Source organism: Canis lupus, chromosome 25 (assembly GCF_003254725.2).
Source record: "Canis lupus dingo isolate Sandy chromosome 25, ASM325472v2, whole genome shotgun sequence".
NCBI lineage: Eukaryota > Metazoa > Chordata > Mammalia > Carnivora > Canidae > Canis > Canis lupus.
The window spans coordinates 13,292,753-13,318,761 of NC_064267.1; the positions used below are offsets into that span (position 1 = coordinate 13,292,753).

Consider the following 26,009-nt stretch of genomic DNA (forward strand, 5'->3'; position numbering starts at 1 on the left):
TAGTTTCTTGGCTTGAGTTCTTTTGTCATTGGGTTCCATGAACTCCGCATTTCGTTCCTGCAGGAGCCAGAACAGATTTAGACTGGAGGATTTTTTTTTTTTTTACATCATTGGGTCCATCTTCTTTTCAAAGTCATGTATTGAAAAATTAGGAACCTAACCTTGCTTCACACCAAGTGCATGAATGTGCTGCAGCAGCCCTCGTGGATAATTATTCAGCATCTGTTGACACAGCACATGAAGAGACTAACCGATTTATGTAACCCTCCTATTCCTTATGTTCCCACCAGGTTGTCTATTGCTCTCCCATACTAGGAAGAAATCTGGGCAATTGAAAATTGACCTCTAGGAGCGCCTGGGTGGCTCAGTGGGTTAAGATTCTGACTCTTGGTTTCAGCTCAGGTAATGATCTCAGGGTTCTGAGATCGAGCTCCACATAAGGCTCCATGCTCAGTGGCAAGCCTGATTGTACCCTTCCCCCTGGTCTCCCCTGCCCCCAACCCTATGCCACATGCACTCTGTCTCTCATAAATAAAATCTTTAAAAAAAAATGGAAAATTGGCTTCTTGAACTTGAAAGATTGTACAATTCTTTTTCAATTAAACTGATATATTTTATATTTTAATTTTAAGTTTTAACCTGGAAGTCATGGTAACAAAGTCAAAGAGTAAGGAAGTCAGAGGAAAAGAAAAAGAATAAGTAAGTTTGCCTTGGCCAGGTATGTGAGATGGGTGGTGAGTGTCATGGCCTTATATTGACTGGTTCATTCATCAGTTGAATGCTAGTCTCCAGTGTACACAGTGCACACTACACAGTGAATGGCACGTAGTCAGTATTCAACGAATATTAGTTGAATAAACGAATGAAATATTGGGAGTTGAATATTTTAAGTTTCTCTGCTTTCCCAGTAAGGTAGATAACTATGTATAATTGGTAGGGCTTGGTGTTAACGGCTTTTATTCTTTTCTTTAAACTTCAAAGGGCAGTAATAAATGGCCCAGTTTTTCCTTTCTGATCTTGGTGGTTTTTGACCTAGGTGAGTGTCATATTACATTTTAAAGATTGTCTGTATACTCAGAGCTAGCAATGAGTAGCATGCAGTGCTTGGAAGGTCTGAATGGAGATCTAATCAGTTTTAGAGACTTTAACAAAACAATGTCATACTCTTTAAGAAAACACTGAATTTTCTCTCCACGACTGAGGCTAAAAAGTACAAGAGTCAGAATACTCAATGTCTGTGTTTAGTATGACTGGGATATCTCTTTAGCCTGAGTCACTTATACAAATGACAGGCTCTGAGATGCTAAAATCACAGTGAAAATTGTCAAATGTATTCATTTGTGTTTTACTATCATCCCTTCCCTTTTGCACACAGGATGTTTTCCAGTTCACCCAGGAGCAATGAGCTCCTGGGGATTGAGTAACATGGACCAAACTTCTGGGGGACTGGGGACTAGACCTTGTTCTTCATTACATCTCTGTCCAGAGAGACCTGTCTTGGGAACTAGGTCGCCCACTGAAGGGTACTTCATGAAAAATGGACACATTAGGAGAGCAAATGACTCATGAGAGGATTGTCAAGTGTACATAGATTTTGATCAGAGAAAATTGGATTTTTTAAAAAAGATATATCTTTCAAGATGTAATGGCCTAAAAGAATTTTTATTCTTGACCTTTCTTTCTTTCTTTCTTTCTTTCTTTCTTTCTTTCTTTCTTTCTTTCTTTCTTCTTTCTTTCTTCTCTCTTTCTTTCTAATTTCTTTCGAAATCTATGTCATCAGTTCTAGTACTCTGGGCTTGCAACAACTGTATGCCATCTAGAAAAACTTGTCCTTCAATTGTCATTTTTCTTATTTTTTATTAGCCACCAGAGCATCTAATCTTCTGCCTTATGACTTGTGTTAATTTCCACAGTTCTGATCTTGCGTTAGTTACAGTTATATGGCTATTCTCTGCAGATTTTTAGGTAAGTGTTGGAATCTGGCACCAAAGACTTATCAGGGTGAAATTGATGAAAATTGATGAAATTGATTCTTATAGATAATTCCATGTACATTATTATGATCCTCATTGTTTTCAGTTATAGGGAGTTATTTTCTGATCTTCCTAGCTCTTGAGACTAGTTGCACTTCTTTGCCTCCTGAGTATTTTTCCTTTGGACACTTATAAGATTTAAATTTCTTGACGCTTTCGTCCTCTTCAGCTCAAGATGGTGCCCTCCTGAGCTATAGGCAGCCTCAGCTGCACCACTGCCTCCCGGATGTTCCGCTGCCCAGGTTATGTATGCTGCAACTTTACAGGGTCCTCTGCTCTGTGATCTAGAACCCATATTAACTATGGAGTCAATAACCCATATTAACTTTGTGGTGGTTGTTCGAATTAACTCGCCCAATTCAAAGGTAAATACACTGAATAAAGAACTAAACAGAATTTGTGGAAGTAATGAATGAAATCTGGGCTAGTGATAAAATCAGAAGTGCTGTCCTTATCTCTATGAAGCCAGGCTGCTTTATTGCAGGTGCTGACATCAACATGTTAGCTTCTTGTAAGACCCATGAAGAGATAACACAAATATCACAGGAAGGACAGAGAATGTTTGAGAAACCTGAGAAGTCCACAAAGCCTATTGTGGCTGCCATCAGTGGAGCCTGTTTAGGAGGAGGACTTGAGCTTGCCATTTCCTGCCAATATAGAATAGCAACCAAAGATAGAAAAACAGTATTAGGTGCCCCTGAAGTCTTGCTGGAGATCTTAGCAGGAGCATGAGGCACACAAAGGCTGCCCAAAATGGTGGGTCTGCCTTCTGCTTTTGACATGATGTTGACTGCAGACAGAGCAAAGAAAATGGATCTGGTTGACCAATTAGTGGAACTCCTGAGACCAGGATTAAAACCTCCAGAGGGATGGACAATTGAATACTCAGAAGAAGTTGCAGTTAATTTTGCCAAAGGACTATCTGATAAGAAAATCTCTATAAAAAGAAACAAGGGATTAGTAAAAAAAATTGACATCATATGCCCTGAGTATTCCATTTGTCAGACAATAGGTTTACAAAAAGGTGGAAGAAAAAGTATGAAAACAGACCAAAGGCCTTTATCCTGCACCTCTGAAAATAATCGATGTGGTGAAGATTGGAATTGAGCAAGGGAACGATGCTGGCTATCTCTCTGAATCTCAGAAATTTGGAGAGCTTGCAATGACCAAAGAATCAAAGGTGTTGATGGGACTATCACGGTCAGGTCCTGTGTAAGAAGAATAAATTTGGAGCTCTGCAGAAAGAAGTAAAGGACCTAGCCATTCTTGATGCAGGGCTGATGGGAGCTGGTGTTGCCCAGGTCTCCGTGGATAAGGGCCTGAAGACCATACTTAAAGATGCTATGCCAACTGGGCTGGGCTGAAGACAGCAGCAGGTGTTCAAAGGATTGAATGATACAGTGAAGAAGAAAGCTCTAACATCATTTGAAAGGGACTCCATTTTTAGCAACTTGACTAGGCAGCTTGATTACCAGGGTTTTGAAAAGGCTGACATGGTGATTGAAGCTGTTTTTGAGGACCTGAGTCTTAAGCATAGAGTGTTAAAAGAAGTAGAGGTGGTGATTCCAGATCACTGTCTTTGCCAGTAACACATCTACTCTCCCAATCAATGAAATTACTGCTGCCAGCAAAAGATCTGAGAAGGTGATTGGCATGCACTACTTCTCTCCTGTGGACAAGATGCTGCTGCTGGAGATTATTACAACAGATAAAACGTCTAAGAACACCACTGCTTCAGTGGTAGCTGTTGGGCTCAAGCAGGGGAAGGTCATCACTGTGGTGAAAGATGGACCTGGCTTTTACACCACCAGGTGCCTTGCACCCATGATGTCTGAAGTCCTCAGAATCCTCCAGGAAGGAGTTGAGCCTAAGAAGCTGGATTCCCTTACCACAAGCTTTGGCTTTCCTGTGGGTGCTGCCACACTGGTCAATGAAGTTGGTGTGGATGTAGCAAAATATGTATCAGAAGATCTGGGCAAAGCCTTTGGGGAACGGTTTGAAGGTGGAAACATAGAACTGCTGAAGGAGATGGTGTCCAGGGATTTCCTGCGTCACAAATCTGGGAAGGGCTTTTACATCTACCAGGAGGGTGTGAAGACTAAGAATGTGAATTCTGACATGGATGGTATTTTGGCAAGTCTGAAGGTGCGCCCTAAGTATGGCGTCTCCTTGGATGAAGACATCCAGTACCACCTGGTGACAAGATTTGTGAATGAGGCCATCATGTGCCTGTAGGAAGGGATCTTGGCCACACCCACAGAGGGAGACATCAGAGCAGTGTTTGGACTTGGCTTTCCCCCATGTCTTGGAGGGTGGGCCCTTCTGCTTTGTGGATCTGTATGGTGCTCAGAAGATAGTGGACCGGCTCAGGAAGTATAAGGCTGCCTATGGAAAACAGTTCACCCCATGCCAGCTGCTCATTGACCACGCGAACAGTGCTAACAAGAAGTTCTACTAGTGAGCAGGCCCTCACCTTGCTCACTAGACTAACACACTAACCCAGCTGCCTGTGGTGCTGGTTCTCCAGCAGAGTGGCATTTAGATTTGTCAGAGTAACCAGAAGGAAAACAAACTCTGGCATTGGGTGTGCACCCTGATTAAAGTGCCTTCAGCTATGACAGTTGCTCCCTTCTGCTGAAGTCTGGCTGTGAATTAGTTTGCACTTCAATAGAAGGAAGAACCACTGTGCTCATGAACCTGTAAGTCCTGACACCCAAATTGGCAGTATCTCCAGAACCATCTTGCTGCCTGCTCCTCTAGGGCCAGTGGTGACGAAGGCAGTTCCTTCACCCAGTCAAATACATAACAATAAAAACCAAATACTTTTCAGCCTCAAAAATAAATAAATAAATAAATAAATAAATAAATAAATAAATTTCTTTCCTCTTGGGTAAGAGTAAGAAAGACAATGTCTATATTTGTATCAATAGACCATAACTGCTAAAGTAATTAATTTTAATGTTGCCAGTGACAACTTTAATGTTGTCACTCTGTTGGTAAAATATGATTTTGACATATTGGCTGATTGAATTAGACTTTGAAGCATTCCTTGTCTTTTTTTTTTTTTTAAGTACAACAGTTTTACAGAGATATAATTCAGATACCATACAATTCCCCCCATTTAAAGTATATAATCTACAGTTTTTAGATTATTCACAGAATTGTGAGACCATTACCACAAGAACACAAATCTTCAACAACGCCCCCCCCCCCTCCGCAAGTCCCATATCCATTAGAATTCACTCTTTGTTACCCTTCTTTACCCTTCTACTCTCTCCCCCAGCCCAATGCAGCCACTAATTTAATATTTACTTTTAGTGTCTATAGATTCACTCCCTCTGGATATTTCATGTAAACAAAAATCATAAAATATGTGGTCTTTAATGATTTGCTTCTTTTACTTAGCTTAACATTTTCAGGATTCAACTATATTATAGCATGTATCAGTATTTCATTCCTTTTCAATGCCAAATTGTTACAATTAATTGTTGTTACAATTAAGGAACCAATATCGATATATTATTATTAGCTAAACTATCTATGGTTTACATTAAAGTTCACTATTGTACAGTCCTATGGGCTTTGACAAATGCATGTCACTCTCCACTACTACAGTACCATATAGAATAGTTTCACTGCCCTCAAAATCTCCTGTGTTCACCTATTTATTCTCTCTTTCCTCCTGAACTGATCACTGGCAACCACTGATTTTTTTGCACTGTCTCTATAGTTTCGCCTTTTCCAGCATGTCATAGAGTTGTAATCTTAAGTATGTAGCCTTTTCAGATTGGCTACTTTTGCTTAGGAATATGCATTTAAATTCCTTCATGTCTTTTAATGACTTGGAGCTCATTTCTTTTTAAATATTTTTCAAATAATATTTTATTGTCTGTTTATTCATTCACCTATTGAAAGGCATCTTGGTTGCTTCCAAGTTCTGTTGATTCTGAAAAAAGCTGGTATAAATATTCAAGTCTATATTTATTTTGTGGACATAAGTCTTCAACTCATTAGGGTAAATATGAAGAAGCATAATTGCCTAAGCATGTGGTAAAACATGTTTAGCTTTATAAGAAACTGCTGGACTGTTTTCCAAAATGGGTGTGCATTCCCACAAGCCATGAGTAAGAGTGCTTGTTTCTCCACATCCCTTGCCAGCATTTGGTGCTATCAGTGTTTTGGATTTTGGACATCCTAATAGGCACATGTAGTATCTCACTGTTGTTTTAGTGTGCATTTCTCTGATGACATATGATCTTTTCATATGCTTGGTGACATGTGTACATCTTCTTTGGTGAGGTGTCTGCTTAGACCTTTTGCCCATTTTTAAAATCAGGTTGTTTTATTTTCTTACTGTTGAGTTTTAAGTGTTCCTTGTATATTTGGTTATAAGTCCTTTGCCAGATATGTGTTTTGAAACTATTTTCTCCTTGTTTGTAACTTGTCTTCTTATTAACTTCACAGTATTTTTCACAGAACATGTTTCTAATTTTAATGAAGTCTAAATATCAATTTTTTTCTTTCATGGTTCATGCTTTTGGTATCTAAGAAATAACCAACAAACCCAAAGTTACCTAGATTTTCTTATCTTCTCATAGTTTTATAGTTTTGCATTTTATATTCAGGTATCTGGATTCATTTTATTTTATTTTATTTTTAAATTTAAATTCAACTAATTAAAATAAATATTATTGGTTTCAGAGGTAGAGTTTAGTGACTCATCAGTCTTATATAATACCCAGTGCTCATTACATCACATGTCCTCTTTAATGTCCATCCCCAGTAACCCCATCCTTCCATCTCCCTCCCCTCCAGTGACCCTCAGCTTTTTTCCTATACTTAAGAGTCTCTCATGGTTTGTCTCCCTCTTTAATTTTGTCTTGTTTTATTTTTTCCTCTCTTCCCCTATGATCCTGCTTTGTTTCTTAAATTCCACATGAGAGATCATATGATAATTGCTTTTATCTGATTGACTTATTTTATTTAGCATAATATCCTTCAGTTCCATTCATATCATTGCAAATGGCAAGATTTCAGTTTTTGATGTCTGAGTAGTATTCCATTGTGTGTGTGTGTGTGTGTGTGTGTGTGTGTGTATATATATATATATATATATATATATATATATATATATACCATCTCTTCTTTATCCATTCATCTGTTAATAGACATCTAGGCTCTTTGCATAATTTGGCTCTTGTGGACATTATTGCTATAAACATTGGGGTGCAAGTGCCCCTTTGGATCACTACATTTGTAGCTTTGAGGTAAATACCCAGTAGTGCAATTACTAGGTCATAGGGTAGCTCTATTTTCAACTTTTTGAGGAAACTGTTTTCCAGAGTGGTTACGCCAGCTTGTATTCCCACCAGCAGTGTAGAGGGTTCCTCTTTCTCCAAATTCTCAACAACATCTATTGTTTCCTGTCTTGTTAGTTTTTGCCATTCTCGCTGGTGGAGGTAGTATCTCATTGTGGTTTTGGTTTGTATTTCCTGGATGCCGAGTGATGTGGAGCTTTATTTCACATGTCTGTTGGCCATTTGTATGGGTTCTTTGGAGAAATGTCTGTTCATATCTTTTGGGTGGTGAGTTTGATCAGTTCTTTATAGATTTTGGATACAGGCCCTTTTTCTGATATGTCATTTGTAAATGTTTTCTCCCATTCCATAAGTTGTCCTTTGGTTTTTTCAACTGTTCCTTTGCTGTGCAAAAGCTTTTTATCTTGATGAAGTCCCAATAGTTCATTTTTGCCTTTGAAGACATAACTAATAAGAAGCTGCTGTGGCTGAGGTCACAAAGGTTCCTGCCTAGGTTCTCCTCCAGAATTTTGATGGATTTCTGTCTCACATAGGTCTTTCATCCATTTTGAGTCTATTTTTGTGTACAGGGTGAGGAAATGGTCCAGTTTCATTCTTCTGCATATGGCTGTCCAATTTTCACACCACCATTTGTTGAAGAGACTATCTTTTTTTTCATTAGATACTCCTTCCTACTTTGTCGAAGATTAGTTGACCATAAAGTTGAGCATCCATTTCTGGGTTCTCTGTTCTGTTCCATTGATCTATGTGTCTGTTTTTGTACCAGTACCGTACTGTCTTGATGATTATGGTTTGTAATAGAGCTTGAAGTCTGGAATTATGATGCCAACAGCATTGGTTTTCTTTTCCAACATTCCTTTGGCTACTTGGGATCTTTTCTGGTTCCACGCAAATTTTAAGATTATTTGTTCCAACTATGTGAAATAAGTTGATGGTATTTTGATAGGGATTGCATTGAATGTATAGATTACTTTAGGTAGCATAGACATTTTAACAATATTTGTTCTTCCAGTCTATGAGCATAGAACATTTTACCATTTCTTTGTGTCTTCCTTAATTTCTTTCATGAGTGTTCTATAGTTTTCTGAGTACAGATCCTTTACCTCTTTGGTTAGGTTTATTCCTAGGTATCTTACAGGTTTTGCTGTAAACAGGATTGACTCCTTAATTTCTCTTTCTTCTGTCTCATTCTTTGTGTATAGATATTCAACTGATTTCTTGCATTGATTTTTTATATCCTGCCACTTTGCTGAATTCCTGTATGAGTTCTAGCAATTTTGAGGTGGGGTCTTTTTGGGTTTTCCACATAGGGTATCAGTGTTCTCTGCAAAGAGTGAGAATTTGACTTCTTTTTTGCTGATTCAGATGCCTTTTATTTCTTTTTGTTGTCTGATTGCTGAGGCTAGGACTTCTAGTACTATGCTGAACAACAATGGTGGTAATGGACATCCCTGCCACGTTCCTAACCTTAGGGGAAAAACTCAGTTTTCCCCATTGAGAATGACATTTGCTGTAGGCTTTTTCTAGATGGCTTTTGTGATATTGAGATATGTTCCCTCTATTCCTGCATTGTGAAGTGTTTTAATCAAGAAAGGATGCTATACTTTGTCAAATGCTTTTCCTGCATCTATTGATTGAGAGGATCATACGGTTTTTGTCTTTTGTTTTATTAATGTAGTGTATCACATTGATTGATTTGTGAATGTTGAACAGCCTTTGCAGCCCAGGAATAAATCCCACTTGGTCATGGTGAATAACCCTTTTAATGTACTGTTGGATCCTATTAGCTAGTATTTTGGTGGGAATTTTTGCATCCATGTTCATCAGAGATATTGGTCTGTAATTCTTTTTTTGTGCTGGGGTCTTTGGTTTTGGGATCAAGGTAATACTGGCCTCATAAAAAGAGTTTGGAAGTTTTCCTTCCATTCGTATTTTTTGAAGCAGCTTCAGAAAAATAGATATTAATTCTTCTTTAAATATTTGGTAGATAACTCTGGGAAACAAACAAGGGGTGGTTGAAAGGGAGGTGGGCGGGGGGTTGGGGTGACTGGGTGATGGGTACTGAGGGGGGCACTTGATGGGATGAGCACTGGGTGTTATGCTATATTTTGGCAAATTGAACTCCAATTAAAAAAAATTTATATATATATATATATTTGGTAGAATTCCCCTGGGAAGCCATCTGGCCCTGGATTCTTGTTTTTTGGGTGATTTTTGATTATTGATTCACTTTCCTTGCTTGTTATAGGTCTGTTCAGATCTTCTATTTCTTCCCGTTTCCAGTTTGGTAGCTTATACATCTCTAGGAATGCATCCATTTCTTCCAGATCACCTAATTTGTTGGCATATAGTTGCTCATAATATGTTCTTATAATTGTTTATATTTCTTTGGTGTTGGTGGTAATCTCTACTATTTCATTCATGATTTTATTTATTTGGGTCCTTTCTCTTTTCTTTTTGATAAATCTGGCCAGGGATTTATCAACCTTATTAATTATCTTAGTTTCGTTGATCTGTTCTACTGTTCTTTTGGTTTCTATTTCATTGGTTTCTGCTCTAATCTCTATAATTTCTCTTTTCCTGCTGGGTTTAGGCTTTATTTGCTGTTCTTTCTCCAGCTTCTTTAGGTGTAAGGTTAGGTTTTGTATTTGAGACCTTTCTTATTTCTTGAGAAAGGCTTATATATTGCTATATACTTCCCTCTTAGGACTGCCTTTGCTGCATCCCAAAGATTTTGAACAGTTATGTTTTCATTTCCATTTGTTTCCATGAATTTTTTAAAATTTCTTTTTGATTTCCTTGTTGACCCATTCATTGTTTAGTAGGATGCACTTTAGCCTCCATGTATTTGGGTTCTTTCCAAATTTCCTCTTTTTACTGAGTTCAAGTTTCAAAGCATTGTGGTCTGAAAATATGCTGGGAATGATCTCCATCTTTCGGTACCAGTTGAGACCTGATGTATGTCCCAATGTGTGATCTATTCTGGAGAATGTTCCATGTGCACTTGAGAAGAATGTGTATTTTTTTTGCTTTAGGATAGAATATTCTGAATATATCTGTAAAGTCTATCTGGTCATTCAAAGCCCTTGTTTTCTCATTAATCTTCTACTTAGATGATCTGTCCATTGCTGTGACTGGGGGGTATTAAAGTCCCCTACTATTATTGCATTATTATCAAAGTTTCTTTAATTTTGTTATTAATTGGCTTATATAATTGGCTGCTCCCATGTTAGAGGCATAAATATTTACCATTGTTAGATCTTGTTGGATAGACCCTTTAATTATGATATAGTGTCTTTCCTCATTTCTTATTACAGTCTTTGGTTTAAAATCTAATTTGTCTGATATAAGGATTGCTACCCCAGATTTTTTTTGATGTCTATTAGCATGATAAATGGCTTTCCACCCCCTCACTTTAAATCTGGAAGTGTCTTTGGATATAAAATGAATCTCTTGCAGACAGCATATCAATAGTTCTTGCTTTTTTAAATCCAGGCTGATAATCTATGTCTTTTGATTGGGGCATTTAGCCCATTAATATTCAGAGTAACTATTGAAAGATACAAATTTTATGCCATTGTATTTTCTGTAAAATCACTGTTTCTATATATTGTCTTTGTTCATTTCTAGTCTATGTTACTTTTGGGCTCCCTCTTCACTTAAAGTGTCTCTTTTAATATTTCTTGCAGGGCTTGTTTAGTGATTAAGAATTCTTTTAGTTTCTGTTTGTTCTTGGATATTTTTATCTCTCCTTCTATTATGAGTGACATGCTAGTTGGAAAAGTATTCTTGGCTGCATATTTTTCTCATTTAGCACCCTGAATATATCATGCCAATTCTTTCTGCCCTGCCAGGTCTCTGTGGATACGTCTGCTGCCAGTCTAATGTTTCTACTCACTTGGGTTGTGGATCTCTGGTCCTGAGATGCTTTCAGGATTTTCTCTTTGTCTCTGAGATTTGCAAGTTTCACTATTATATATTGGGCTATTGATCCATTCTTAATTATTTTAAGGGGTGCTTCTCTGTGCCTCCTAGACTTGGATAACTGTTTCCTTCCCCAGATTAGGGAAGTTCTCTGCTATAATTTGCTCCAACATACCTTATGCCCCTCTCTTTCCTCTTTCTCTGGGATCCCAATTATTCTAATATTGTTTTGCTTAATGGTATCACTTATCTCTTGAATTCTCCCCTTTTGATCTAGTAGTTATCTCTCTTTTTCTCAGCTTCTTTATTCTCTATCATTTTGTCTTCTCTATCACTAACTCTCTCTTTTGCCTCATTTATCCATTTTTTGTTGCATCTTATTAATGGCCTTTTTGATTTCCATTTGATTAGATTTTAGTTCTTTTAATTCTCCAGAAAGGGATTCTCTAGTGTCTTCTATGCTTTTTTCAAGCCTAGCTAAAATCTTTATAGTCATTATTCTGAATTCTAGTTCTGATATCTTACTTATGTCCATACTGATTAGGTCCCTGGCAGTCAGTACCTCCTGTTCTCTTTTTGGAGGTGAATTTTTCCATCTTGTCTTTCTGTTCAGAGAAGAATATATGAATGAGACGATAAACTACTAAGATGGCAACAATGACCCCGGAGAAATATACACTAAACAAATTAGAAGAGACCTGAAACAAACAAACAAAAAAGAATATCAGACATGTGAACAGATTAGAGCAATACACTGGATCCTGGGTGTATTTTGGCCTGTTTGTTAGAAAACTAGATCCCAAAATTGTAACAAAAGAAAAACTTAGATATATATAAAAAATTAAATATAATGAAAGGATAGAATGTAACTGTAAAAATGAAAATTGAAAGACAATAAAAAAGAGAGAAGAAATGTAACTAGACAGGTGGACAGAACAGAGCAATACCATATTCTGAGTGTAATTTGGTCAGTTTGTTAGAAGAAACTACATCTCAGAATTATAAAGAAAGAAAAAAAATATAATATACAAAAATAAAATTAAATACATTGAAAGGCTAGAATGTAATAAGATGAAAATTTAAAAAGATTTTAACAAAATAGAAAAAAAACAAAAAAAAGGGGGGTTGAAGAAGAAAAGAAAGTGAATATGATCAGACAGGTGAAGAGAACAGAGCCATACACTATATTCTGGGTATATTTGGTCTGTTAGAAGAAACGACATCCCAAAATTGTAAAGAAAGAAGAGCTTATATATATACAAAAGTAAAACTAAATACAATGAATGGGTAGAATGTAACTTGCAGAAAGTGGTTGCTTTTCTATTTGTAGTGTTGTAGCTATTCTTTTCTCAGATCTTTGGTTGAGTTCACAAGCGTTCAGAATGATTTAATAGCTGTCTAGCTGAATTCCTGGGACCAGGTGAAACTAAGGTTTCCTACTCCTCCACCATCTTGGACTCTCCTGGATTAATTTTATATTTTAAATGTGCATGCCCAGCTGTTTTTTCCATGCTCAGCTATTTTTTCCATTGACTTGCCTTTGCTCCTTTGTCAAAGATTGGTTATATTTGTAGAGGTCTATTTCTGTCTGGATTTTCTATTTTAGGTTCTAATGACCTATTTGTCTATACTTTCACCAATACTACAGTATTTTGATTACTATTATTTTATAGTAACTCTTGAAGTTGGGTAATATCAGTTGCCTGATTTTGTTCTTTTCTTCAGTATTGTCTTGGCTAAACTGAGTCTTTTAACTTTCAATAAAAACTTTAGAATCAGTTTGTTGATATCCACAAAATAACTTTCTGTGATTGTTAAGACTGATATGGACTGACATCGTAATAATACTAAGTCTTCTTATCTATGAACATGATGTATCTTCCCATTCATTTAGGTCCTCTTGATTTTTTTCATCAGAGTTTTGTAGTTGTCTTCATATATAACTTGTAAATATTTTGTTAGATTTATACTTATAAACCCCCTTTGGATGCTAAAGTAAATTGTATTGTTTTTAATTTCAAATTCCAATTGTTCATTGATGTTTGTATATTAACCACATATCCTATAACATTGCTATAATCACTTGTTACATTTTATTCTTTAGAATTTTCTACATAAACAATCATGTCATCTGCAAACAAAGTCATTTTTCTTCCTTCCCAATCCTTTTACCTTTTATTTCCTTATTTTATCATACTAGCTAGAACTTCCAGTGTGATGTTGAATTGGAGTGTTAAGAAGGACATCATTTCCTTGTTCCCTGTCTTAAGGAGGAAAAGCCTCTAGTTTCTCACCATTAAGTATATTAGGTATAGGTTTTTTAGTAAGTGTTATTTATCAAGTTGAGGAAGTCTCCCCCTGTTCTAGGTTTCCTGAGGGTTTTTTTTTTTTTTTTTTTTTTTAGGAACTTTAAAACTTAATGAGTGTTAGGTTCCCACAAATTTTGATAAATTGCATTCTAATTTTATTTTAGTTCATATTTTTAAATTTCTTTGGAGACTTCATCTTTGACTCATGTGTTATTTAGAAATAGTTTTGCTTAATCTCCAGATATTTTGGGACTCTTTCAGCTATCTTTCTATTATTGATTTCTAGTTTAATTCCATTGTGACCTGATAGCATACTTTGATCAATTCTATTTTTCAAAAAACTTGCTAATGTGTGCTTTATGGCCTAGAACGTGGTCTATCTTGGTGTCTCATGTGAGCTTGAGTTAAAAGTGTATTCTGCTGTTGAACAAACATTCTCTTAATGTCAATTACATGTAATGAATTGATGGCTCTGATCTGTTCAATTATATCCTTACAGATTATGTCTGTTGGATCTGTTGATTATTGACAGAGAGGTATTGGAGTCTTCACCTATAAGAGTACATTCATCTCTTTGCTGTTCCATGAGTTCTTGTCTAATATACTTTGAAGCTCTGTTGTTAGGTGCACTGAGGATTACTATGTCTTCTTAGAGAACTGACTCCTTTATTATTAGGCCGTGCCTCTTTTTATTCCTGACAATTTTCCTATTCTGAAGTCAGCTTTGTCTGAAATTAATATAGCTCCTTCAGCTTCTTTTATTAGTGTTAGTATAGTGTATCTTTCTCCATCCCTTTATTATTAATCTATTTGTCTCTTCATGTTTAATGTGCGTTTCTTACAGAGAACAGTCTTTTTTTTTTTTTTAATTTTTATTTATTTATGATAGTCAGAGAGAGAGAGAGAGGCAGAGGGAGAAGCAGGCTCCATGCACCAGGAGCCCGACGTGGGATTCGATTCTAGGTCTCCAGGATCGCGCCCTGGGCCAAAGGCAGGCGCCAAACCGCTGCGCCACCCAGGGATCCCGAGAACAGTCTTTTTTTAAATCCACTCACACAGTTCTGTCTTTTAATTAGTGTATTTAGGCCATACATTTTTACAGTGATTACTAGTTAATATATTTCATATTCATAACTATTTTCTATTTATAACACTTTCTTACTCTTTCTTTGTCTTCACTTTTTTTTTTTTTTTTTGCCTTCTCTGGTTTTAATGATCTACTTTCTCCCCTTTCTTAGCATTTCAATTATATATTTTTTAAATGTTTTTAATGGTTGGCTTAGAGTTCACAATTTACTTTTACAACTAAATTGTCCACTTTTACATAATACTATACCATGTCATGGGAAGGGCAGGTACCTTATGATAGTTTTTCCAATTCCTCCCTCCTATCTCTTTAAAAATTTTTTTTAACTTTTATTTATTTATGATAGTCACAGAGAGAGAGAGAGAGAGAGAGAGGCAGAGACACAGGCAGAGGGAGAAGCAGGCTCCATGCACTGGGAGCCCGACGTGGGATTCGATCCCGGGTCTCCAGGATCGTGCCCCGGGCCAAAGGCAGGCGCCAAACCGCTGCGCCACCCAGGGATCCCCTCCCTCCTATCTCTTATATTGCTTTCATACATTGCATTTGTTCATAACCCTAATCACCTAATACATTGTTACATTATATTTTAAACCATATATGTTAAGCCAATAAGAAAAAAAGGATATTACTTAATCTTTACCAATTCCCTCTTTGATGTTATGGCTTTCTTTATGAATATCTGAATTTTTGACCTACATTATTTTACTTCTCCCTGGAGAGTTTTTTTTAAATTTTTATTTATTTATGATAGTCACAGAGAGAGAGAGAGGAGAGAGAGAGAGGCAGAGACATAGGTAGAGGGAGAAGCAGGCTCCATGCACCGGGAGCCCGACGTAGGATTCAATCCCGGGTCTCCAGGATCGTGCCCTGGGCCAAAGGCAGGCGCTAAACTGCTGCGCCATCCAGGGATCCCTCCCTGGAGAGTTTTTTAACATTTCTTGCAAGGCAGGTGTGTGAGCAACAAATTTCTTCAATTTTTGTTTGTCTGAGAAAGTATATATTTCTCTTTTACACTTGAATAATTTCACTGGACACAAGTTCTAGCTTGGTGTATTTTTCCTTTTAACACTTTAAGTATTTTACTCCACTCTGTCCTTGCTTTCATAGTTTTGAAAGAGAAGTCCAATGTAGTCACTATTCTTGTTCCTGTATAGGTAAGGCTTGTTTTTTCCCCCCTTCTCTGGCTTCTTTCAAGATTTTCTTTGGAAAACAGTTTGCACATGAAATATGTAGATGCCAATTTTTAGTATTTACCATAATTGGTGTTCTCTGAGGTCTGGGTCTAAGGATTTATAAATGTCATTAATTTTGGAAAATTCTCACCAATAATTATTTCAAGGATTTTCTGTTCCTTTCTCTCTTTCTTCTACTTCTGGTATTCCTGTTACATATATGTTATACCTCTTATAATTGCCCCACAGTTCTTTTTTTTTAAGATTTTGTTTTTATTATTTATTTATTTGTGAGACACACACACACACATACAGAGAGAGAGAGAGAGAAGCAGGCAGAGGCATAGGCAGAGGGAGAAGCAGGCTCCATGCAGGAAGCCTGACGTGGTACTTGATCCCGGGTCTCGGGATCCCTTGATCCCGGTCTTGATCCCGGGCTGAAGGTGGTTCTAAACCATTGAGCCACCAGGGCTGCTCTGCCCCACAGTTCTTGGCATTTTATTTTATTTTTTCATTCTTTTATCTATTTGTTTTTCAGTTTGGGAAGTTTTTATTGACAAATATTCATGTCTACTATTTCCTTACAGTTGTTCAGGCAACTGATGAGCCCATCAGAGGCATTCCTTATTTATGATACAGTGTTTTTTTTATTGCTAACATTTCCTTTAGATTTTTTTATTAGCATTTTTATCTTTCTGCTTATATTATCCATCTGTTCTTGCATGTTGTTCACTTTTACCATTAGAGTCCTTAGTATATTAATCATAGTTATTTCAAATTTCTAGTCTGGTAATTTCCAAATATCTGTCCTATCTAAGTCTGGTTCTGACACTTGCTCTGTCTGTTCAGACTGTGATTTTTGTCTTGAGCTGCCCTGTTATTTTTTTGTTGAAAGCCACACATGATGTATTGGGTAAAAGGAATGAGGCAAATAGGGCTTTTGGGTGAAGTTTCATGTTTCTCTGACTAGAAATAGTCTGTTTACTGTTTGTTGGAGCTGTGGTAGTAGAGGTTAAATTTGTATCTAGTGTCCTTGTTTTCATCTTCCTGCTGTCTTTAGGTTTCCCTAGAGACTCCTTCTTAAATAGAGTCTGAGTCTTACACTTCTTTCATTGGCAGTCCCACATATTCATGAAAGAGACAGTGATGTGGTAAGGTGAAGGAGAGGAGAATTATTTTGTAGTATTAAGATTAGATCTCAGACTTCTGTGAACCTGAGTTATGTTATTTCTCTTCCCCCACATCAAAAACTAGAAGGTGCTAGAGATGAGTATTTCCCCTACATTAGCTTGGAAGGCTCTGGTAAGCCCAAGGTGATAAGCCTCTGATAAGATAGTTTCCTTTGAGTAAAGGCCTTTGTGAAGAGAGCAGAATAATCTGGGAGTATCTCAAAATGTTTGCTTCCCCCTCCAACATAATCAGGAAGGGGATCCCTTTTATTCCTAATTAGCCATGTATTTTTATCATGAAAATGTTTAAAGCATTCTTTTAAAAATCCATATTTCATACATGGAAACATAAATCATTACTAAAAATACTTTTTTGCTAGCTATGGAAAATTTTACATTAAAATCTAAAGTTTTAATACAGAAATAACTTGGAAGTGTTATAGTAGAAATGGCCCCAAATAGAATAATAAAATTAAAAAATATCTAATAGGATTGGTATACTTGGATATTTATCACTTAAAAATTCAGTTGGTCATTGGGAAGACTAAAAATTTTATAGTTATTTTAAAATTTAATTTATAGTTTATATATGATAGTATCTCAAATTATTTCAATTCTAATTATCAGCACAGAATCAGCTTGTTTTATTTCTTAATTTCATTTTTAAGGACAAATAGCAATGTAAAAAACCCTTGAACCTTTAGTTTGTGTTGGCTTCTGGGAAACAAATTATGCTTTATATACACTTCTTTATCTACCATAGAGCTTCTGCTGGAATATCTATAGTGATAGGGAAATAATTTAAAATAGGAACAAAAACTATAAACTTTCTGGTGCTAAGAAGCTTATGGAGAGAATATGAATTTTTTTGTAAGGACTTATATAAATGCATAGGTTTATACAATATAAATATATAGAAAACCCCAGTATAATAAATGTGGCAATTCTCCCCAAAGTCATTTTTAAATTCAATGTAATACAGGAAATAATTTGGAGATACATATAATTCCCAACAGGATTTTTATAGAACTTGAGCAGTTTGTTTCAAAATTCATACAGAAGTAGAAGGAGGCAGAGAATTATGATACTTTTTGAAGACTAATAAAGGAAAGAGGCTTACCTCTCTAGACCTAATTGTCTAATTATAATCTGTTAGACATTATTCTTTTTCTTTTTAAGGTTTTATTTATTTGAGAGAGAGAGAGCACAAGTGGGGAGGAGAGATAGAGGCCATTGGAGAAGTAGGCTCCCACTGAGCAGGGAGCCTGATGTGGGGCTGGATCCCAGGACCCTGAGATCATGACCCAGGCCAAAAGCAGACGCTAAACTGAGCCACCTAGGTGCTCCCATGAGTCTACTCTGTCATGTTATACTGCTTCATGTTGTAGCAGAATAGGGACAAATAGACCAATGGAAGAGACTAGGAAAAAAAGGTGTGTGTGGGTAACATGTATGGGATTTCACATAAGAAGTAGACCACATATCATTTGTCAAAATTTGCCCTATTTATTCCATGCTAAAATATTTTTTAATCTTAACTAGTATTAAAAATATCTTTTTCAAAAAAATATCTAGAAATTTCTGCTGCTTGGAGCCACAGCCATTGAAGATCGTCTTCAAGCACGTGTTCCAGAAACGATAGTGACTTTACTGAAAGCAAACATAAGAATATGGGTCTTGACAGGAGATAAACAAGAAACTGCAATTAACATAGGTAATTGATACAAAGTTTTAGAAAATCTGATTGGACAGGTATATATATCCTAGTATCAAGAAGGAATTATTGAGCTTCCTTCAAGTAATTGTTTCATATGTCTTTGGCAAAACGGAGTGCAATGGAATCTTGCACTTTTTACATGGCAGGAAAATTGAACAAACTAAGCAAAGCAAACAGTTCTGTCTCCTTCACATTGTTGAAATAGAAACTGGAGAATGCTTACATGAGTAATATGTAGTTTCTTGTTGCTTTCCTTTGAAGAAGGTAGGGCATATTTCCCCCTATAACATATATACTTATCTTTGTATTATATGTGTTTATTCATAAAAATTTTGATTATTAGTGAGAATATTTGGCTGTTTTTTTCCAAGCTCCAGTGTCACTTTTTGGTTTGTTTTTTTTTTTGTTTTTTTTTGGTTTTTTTTTTTGTTTTTTTTCCCCTGTAACTTTACTGTATGATTGTATCTTAGGGTTGAGATGTGCAGAATAAGAGTTGAAAAATCAGTTGTTAGCTGCAAATATTCAAATTTTGGTAGTGAGAAGGAATTGAAATTATTATTTTCTTAATAATCATCATGGTAGCAGCTCCAGTTAGATTAATGTATATGATAAAATGATGCACCAGACACCCCCTTTAAATGTCACCACCTATTTAGTTTACTTTCATTCACTTAATAAATATTGAATGAATACTTGCCAGGTACCAGGAAAATCTAGGAGCTGGGAATGAAAACTTGAGTAATAATCTCTGTCCTCATGAAATTTATATCCATGGGGAAAAGATAAAATTAATAAGCCAATCACTGTGTTTTGTAATATTGCAGTCAGTGCTAAGAATAAAAACACAGTAAGACATAGCAAGAGGTAGACAAGGTAATCAAATAGAACACCTGTTAAGACGATGACTTTTGAACCTGACACCCAAGTGGAAAGAGGGAGCAAGCGCTGGGAAGATCTCTGGTACAAGTGTTCCAGCCAAAGAGTATAATGAACATAATGGCCCTGGTGTGGGGATGTGCATACTAGAGTAACAAATGAAAAACCAGAGTAATTGGATTACAGGGAGCAAGGCAGAGAAGATAGGAGATGAGAGCTTGTCAGGTCACAATAAGAAATGTACACAGCTTTAAGCAGGAGAGTAATAGGATCTAATTTATGTTTTAAAAATAGGGCAGCCCCGGTGGTGCAGTGGTTTAGCACCACCTGCAGCCTAGGGCGTGATCCTGGAGACCCTGGATCAAGTCCCACGTCAGGCTCTCTACATGGAGCCTGCTTCTTCCTCTGCCTGTGTCTCTGCCTCCCTCTCTCTGAAGAGATAAATAAAATCTTTTTAAAAAAATAAATAAAAAAATATATTTGTTGGCTATTTTATGAAGACTGGACTAAATGGAAGTCAGGAGATGAGGTAGGAAGCCTTCATCAAAGTCTAGAGAAGAGATGATGGTGACTTGTACTAGCATGTAATGGGAAGTGTGAGGGAGGGACTAAATTTGGGGTACATTTGGTAGATTGATCTCTCAGGCCTCACTGATGAGGGAGTGTGGTGAGTCAGAGTTTTGTTGTGAAGAGGAGCAGAGAAATAGGGTATAGCTGGAAGAGAACACATAGTCAATGAAGGTTGGCTATTTTTGAAGGATCTACTTACCCTCTGTAAGCATCAATTTTCATGTCTGTAGAATGGGGATAAAATAATAGTTTTAACCTCATAGGGTTATTCTGAGGATGCCTTGAGGTCATCCCTATGAAGAGCTTAGCTTGGTGTGAAGCACTTACAAGTCCTTCATGAATGCTAGATATTAACATAATTATTAAGGACTCACAAAAAGGAATGCAACCATGAGGTAGTCATTCATTTAACCACCTGGCCAATTTTTGAGAACATACCACACATACTCTCCTTTCGCCAGCTCTCCCATATTTTGGCTTTAGTGTGACTTGCTGTTTCTTGGTAACTATGAACTCAGTGACCACAGTAACATGATGTATATTCTCAGAGTATATCCTGTGAAGGGACTTAGCTGACAGCCCCACAGGAGAGGACAACTGCTCTCTCACCACCTTCCTAAATTGCACCTAGTCACTTTTTCCAGATCTACAACCTGAGGATTGTTTATTTTCCCTAAGCCTTTGACTGTCTCCTCAGCTCAGGACTGAATCCCAATATTGATGAGACACAGTCATTGTTGGTAGGGGAATTTTTAATCCTTATTGAATGAGACTTATTTTTGTTAGCAGAAGTCTATAATTCACTTGAAGGATTCTTTGCTCAAAATAACTGGATTCTTAGATAACTGCTATATTGAACTGCAGTCATTTCCAAAAGTAATTATTTAGTAACTGTGGTGGACTTAAAGGAAGAAAGGAAACAATCTCTCTAGTTTCCTAAAGCATGAACTTGGAAATACCTGGAAGAACCAGGCAGGACAAGAGTGAAGGGCAATGCACATGTGTGGAGGAAGGGCAATATATACATGTTGGAGGGGGAGGACACAGGGGGAGGACTGTCCCCTGAAGGGGCAGCCAGTGCATCCTTGCCTTTTGGAAATGAGTGTCTGCTAACTAAAAAGTTATTTTTAAAAAATTTTTAATTACAAAAAAATTTTTAGGGGGTGGAGGGGCAGAGAGAGGGAGAGAGGGAATCCTAAACAGGCTCCACAATCGGCATGGAGCCTGATGTGGGGTTCCATCTCACAACCCTGAGCCAAAATTGTGAGTCAGACACTTAACTGAATGAGTCCCAGGTGACCTAGGTTTTTAGTTTTTTAAAGACAGTTGAGAATTCTGTCTTCTGATGTGAAATGTCCTGATGCAGAGATGTTGCCTCGAATGTGTAAAACTTTGCAAGAGCAAAGCAAAACACGTCTGTTAGTGGAAAGCAGTCTACAATCCCCTGACCTCTTTGGAGTCCTGGGTCCCAGATCGAATTTTATTATCATCCCTGTAGAGACCAGCTAGAAGATGGAATCAGTGAACCTTGGTAAAAACCGAAGACCGTGCTGACATAATTTGTTTCTTAGGGGCTTTCTGAGCTCTAGCTTTTTCCAAGAAAAGCAATAGCCTTTGGTTAGAGAGCTCTCGTGTTACATTCATGGTTTGAATGTCTGGGAAATGAATTCAAAAATAAAAAGATTGAGCTATGTCTGAGAGCTGACATCTTTACACCTTTAGAAGAGAATGTAGAACATAGTGGTTGAAAATCACAGACTTTGGAGTTAACTAGGACCGGGTTTTGAACCTGAATCTTTTGCCTCTATATTTATGAGCTTGTACTTTTGTAGAGTTTTCTCAGCTTTAATTTTCTGATTAGTAAAATTGAGATAACCATGATATCTCTGGTGGTTGTGATGATTAAATGAGATGTGTATGTCAAGTTTTTTCCAAAGTATTGGGCACAGTGAGGGCTTTGAAAATGTTGGCTGCTGCCTTTATGAATGTTGTGACAGTTCTAATTACCATCACCTCTCATGGAGCTCAAGTTGGCTAATGTTTTTGCAGTTAAAAGACTAAAGATAGTCTTGATTCTGGTTACAAACAAAATTTGACTAAGGATTTGGCAGGAGGGTAACTTTTAGGAATCAGTGTGTCAAGACTGGTTTTTGACAATAGCCACAAGTGATTATATAAGGACTGCTGTCTCATTTTGGCCTATTTTCTAAGACTGCTAGTTCTATTAACTTCTGAAAGCTTTCTGATAATATGATTCAACATAATCTGCTGTTTCCTAAACTCAGCAGCATTTATGTTAATGTATTTCACTTACCAATATGCTATTTTTTTCTTTTGTATTAGCTTTGATTCTTTAGGTTTTAAGAGGCTTATCATATATCTATTGTAAATCTTCCTTTGCGCCCACCATGATGCTGGGTACAAGTAAGCACTCAGCACTTGCATACTGATTGAATTTCATCATAATATATAGAGACTTTTAGCCTTTGTCTATATAGAGCCAGCAACAGCAACAGATTCAGGAGAGAAGAAGATTCCTCGTCGGGGCTGCACCAGAACCCACAGTGGTCAGTGGGAGGCTGGTTTGTCAGTGTCAGGCACAAATATTAACTCTCCAACCGGGGTGCTGCTACAGAAACTGTCAGCATTAGGCAGTTAACTTTGTCAGTAACTTATTACAAAATAAAAGTGGACACATGAACATTGCAATAAAATGTATCAGGAAATCTTTAGAATTCTTTGAAAAGTTTAGAATCTCTGGTTTTGAAATATTGCTGCAATAAGGCAAAACAAATATCCACAGATTTTGAAATAGAAATCAAATTTAAAGATCATTACATTCTGTGGGGGGAAAACACTGTCTACATAGGAAGCATCAGATGAACAAATAATTGATGAAGAAGACCATTTAAAAAATGATTGTTTCCTGTAATTGGATAGGCTTTCAATAGAATACATAAGTAGGCATTTTGAATTAAGTAAAAATCATGAAGCTACTTTTGCTTTTCTGTATGATGTCCACAAGTTTCAGGAAACTTCAAAGGAAATGTTAAAATGATATTGTATAAATTTAGGTTTAAATTCCAATTTAATGAAACTGATTTATATGAATAGTTTTAGAAAATTTGACCCATAGAAATCATTAGTTACAAATGTATAAAAATTTAATTTTCAAAATAATTTATCAGAAATTTATCACAGTGTCCTCACAGTCTAAAAAAAATCTTAATAGCTCCAGTAATAGTTACATCAGAAAGATCTTGTTCAAAATTTGAAATGGTCAAAAATTACTGACAATCTTGCATTTTCCAAGAGTGACTTACATTGCTTTTAATTACATATGTTGTTTGAAAATAAAGTTGCTAAAAGTGTAAGTTTTGACAATCGAATAAATGAATTTGCAGAAATGTAAGGCAGAAAAATCTTATGATCAAACAAGATATCACATTAATAGTTTTATTTTTATCACATTATCTAAGATTATGGCACCAAAACTATATATTTTTTGCAATTTGTAATTTTTTTTGTATCACCATTACCCCTGTTATGTTTCACAATTACAAAATATTTTTAAAGAAAAGCTTTATATTTTAGAATATGCAGTGGCATTGTGTTCTCCCCCGTTTTTGAACAAGAGAGATCCCATACTTTCACTTTGCCGAGAGGACCATTCTGGTGGGAGAGGAGGGTACTCTGGAGATTGGGGGCGAGGGGGTGTCTCCCAGATTTGTGTATAGCTGCTGAATTAAACACCTGCACACCATCTCTTTAGGACAGCCCTTAGTTCCCAGGGACAAAAACTGAATCTATAAGAAGAGAAATATTGTCCTAACTTGCTCAATATTTGCAGGGTTCTCTTCTTATACTCACTCAAATCACTACTTCCCATGATTTTCACAGCAAGGGTAATTCCTTTCATTTATCCAGCAGCTTTCTTCTTTCTTTTTTCTTTCTTTTTTTTTTTTTTTGAATTTAAAGATTTTATTTATTTATTCATGAGAGACACACGGAGAAAGGCAGAGACCTGTGAGGAGCCTGATGCAGGACTTGATCCCAAGACCTTGAGCCAAAGGCAGATGCTCAACCACTGAGCCACCCAGGCATTCCTCTCTAGCAGCTTTCAAATTGCCCCTGTGAGCCTATGGGACGAAAGGAAAGCAACTATTTTTGGATGATTTGTTATTCGTTAGTGGATGTTTCCTCAGAAACACAGTTTCTGCTTCACAGAACTTTAAAATGACTGCTTTTACAAAGACTCAAACTTTTTTTTGATAAGGGCTCATCTATCTCAGAGATAGTTTCATTCTTGTAGATACAGATATAATTTTGTATATTTGGGTCCTCATAGGCTAAATCCTCTATTTACAAAAATATTCTTAGTCTAATTTCTAAAGTGAGAATGACTTAAAGTTTTAAAATTGGAAAATGCTTCCTGAGGTGTCTAACTTGATCATTACATCGAACGTTATTATGAGCATTGGGTGAATTTATTTCCTTTAATTGTACCTAGGATTCTATTAGCATAGTAGGCATAATACTGTTGATATAGTGGCTTGATACAACAAAACTTGGCTTCTCAAGACTTGGAATTGTTATAAAGCAAACTGAATCTCGTGTCATAGAAAGATAATAAAAATAAGAATCCACAGATATTTGAAAGTACAGATTTAGGCATTAGTTATATGCACCTTCCCAACCATTTCTATTTAGGTTGCCAATTAAGATTTAAATGAACTAGTGTTTCAATTTTTTCCCTCTATAATCTCTTGCTCAGTATTTGTGGTGAGCTACTGGGCTTTGACCTAGTCATAAGGCATAGAGTATGATGAAGAAAGAATATAAGTAGATTTTTTTTTAATTTAAAAAAATGAACTCATAGAAGGCATTGAGTCTTCAAATATGTGACATCTTTATTTTTTTTTTTGGTAGCATATTCCTGTAAATTGATATCAGCTCAAATGCCTCGTATTCGATTGAATACACACTCACTTGAGGTAAGTGATTTTTTAAAATTTGATTTAATATGAATATAATCAACTTTACTAGAGTGTTTCCCCCACATCCTAAAATCTACATAAGTTGCCTTGAACTCCCACTCAGGTCCATTAGAACATTACCTCTGGTCCCCACTTCTTGTCTCAGTCTTAGGCTAATCCTTTAACACCTCTGCTTCTGGCATTATGCCAAATCCAGTTCTCAGATTTTTTATTTTAAAAATGTAAAAAAAGAAGAATGAGGAGAAGAAGAAGAAGAGAAGAGAGAGAGAGAAAAATATATGCATATAGCAATCTTTATCAAAAGTTTGAGTTGATCAGTGGCATTTACATTGAAGGAATATAATCTAATATTGGACCTCTTTGCCCTTAAAAATTAAATGGCTATAGCCATTTATTTTATGTTAAATATTTTTTTACTGTGTAATTTACTTACACGTATTTTAAAAAATATAAACAGATTTCATCTATTCCTTTTCAGTCTTCTTTTTAAAATGTAGATCTGAGTTTCTGACACATATAATAATTATTCTCCTTGAAAAATTTTAAAAATATTTCTTATGGGGCAGATCAGTTGGCAATGAACTTCCTCAGTTTTTGTCTGAGAAAGTCTTTATTTCTCTTTCACATTTGAAGGATAATTACACTGGATATAGAATTCTTGGTTGTTGTCTCTTGTTCTTTTAACACTTTCTTCTTGACTGCATGGTTTCTGATGAGAACCTGATATTTCTTATTTATTCTTCCCTTTGGCTTTTTTTAAACATTTCTTCTTTGCCTTTGATTTTGTGGTTTGAATGTGGTATGCCTAGATATAAATTTTTTGGTATTTATCCTGCT

At 36.2% G+C, this 26,009-nt stretch overlaps 1 protein-coding gene and 1 pseudogene across 6 annotated transcripts in view; both read left to right on the top strand.

Moving 5' to 3' along the window:
- The window catches only part of LOC112669509 (phospholipid-transporting ATPase IB-like), a 178,051-nt gene that overhangs the window by 65,948 nt on the left and 86,094 nt on the right, over nucleotides 1-26,009 (top strand). For all 6 annotated transcript variants that reach the window (XM_049100844.1, XM_049100840.1, XM_049100842.1 and 3 more), the window contains 2 exons: nucleotides 18,588-18,726; nucleotides 25,105-25,169. In XM_049100844.1, the coding sequence (XP_048956801.1) occupies nucleotides 18,588-18,726; nucleotides 25,105-25,169 (204 nt within the window). The remainder of the gene's footprint in view (nucleotides 1-18,587; nucleotides 18,727-25,104; nucleotides 25,170-26,009) is intronic.
- LOC112669510 (trifunctional enzyme subunit alpha, mitochondrial-like) lies at nucleotides 2,209-4,491 on the top strand (annotated as a pseudogene).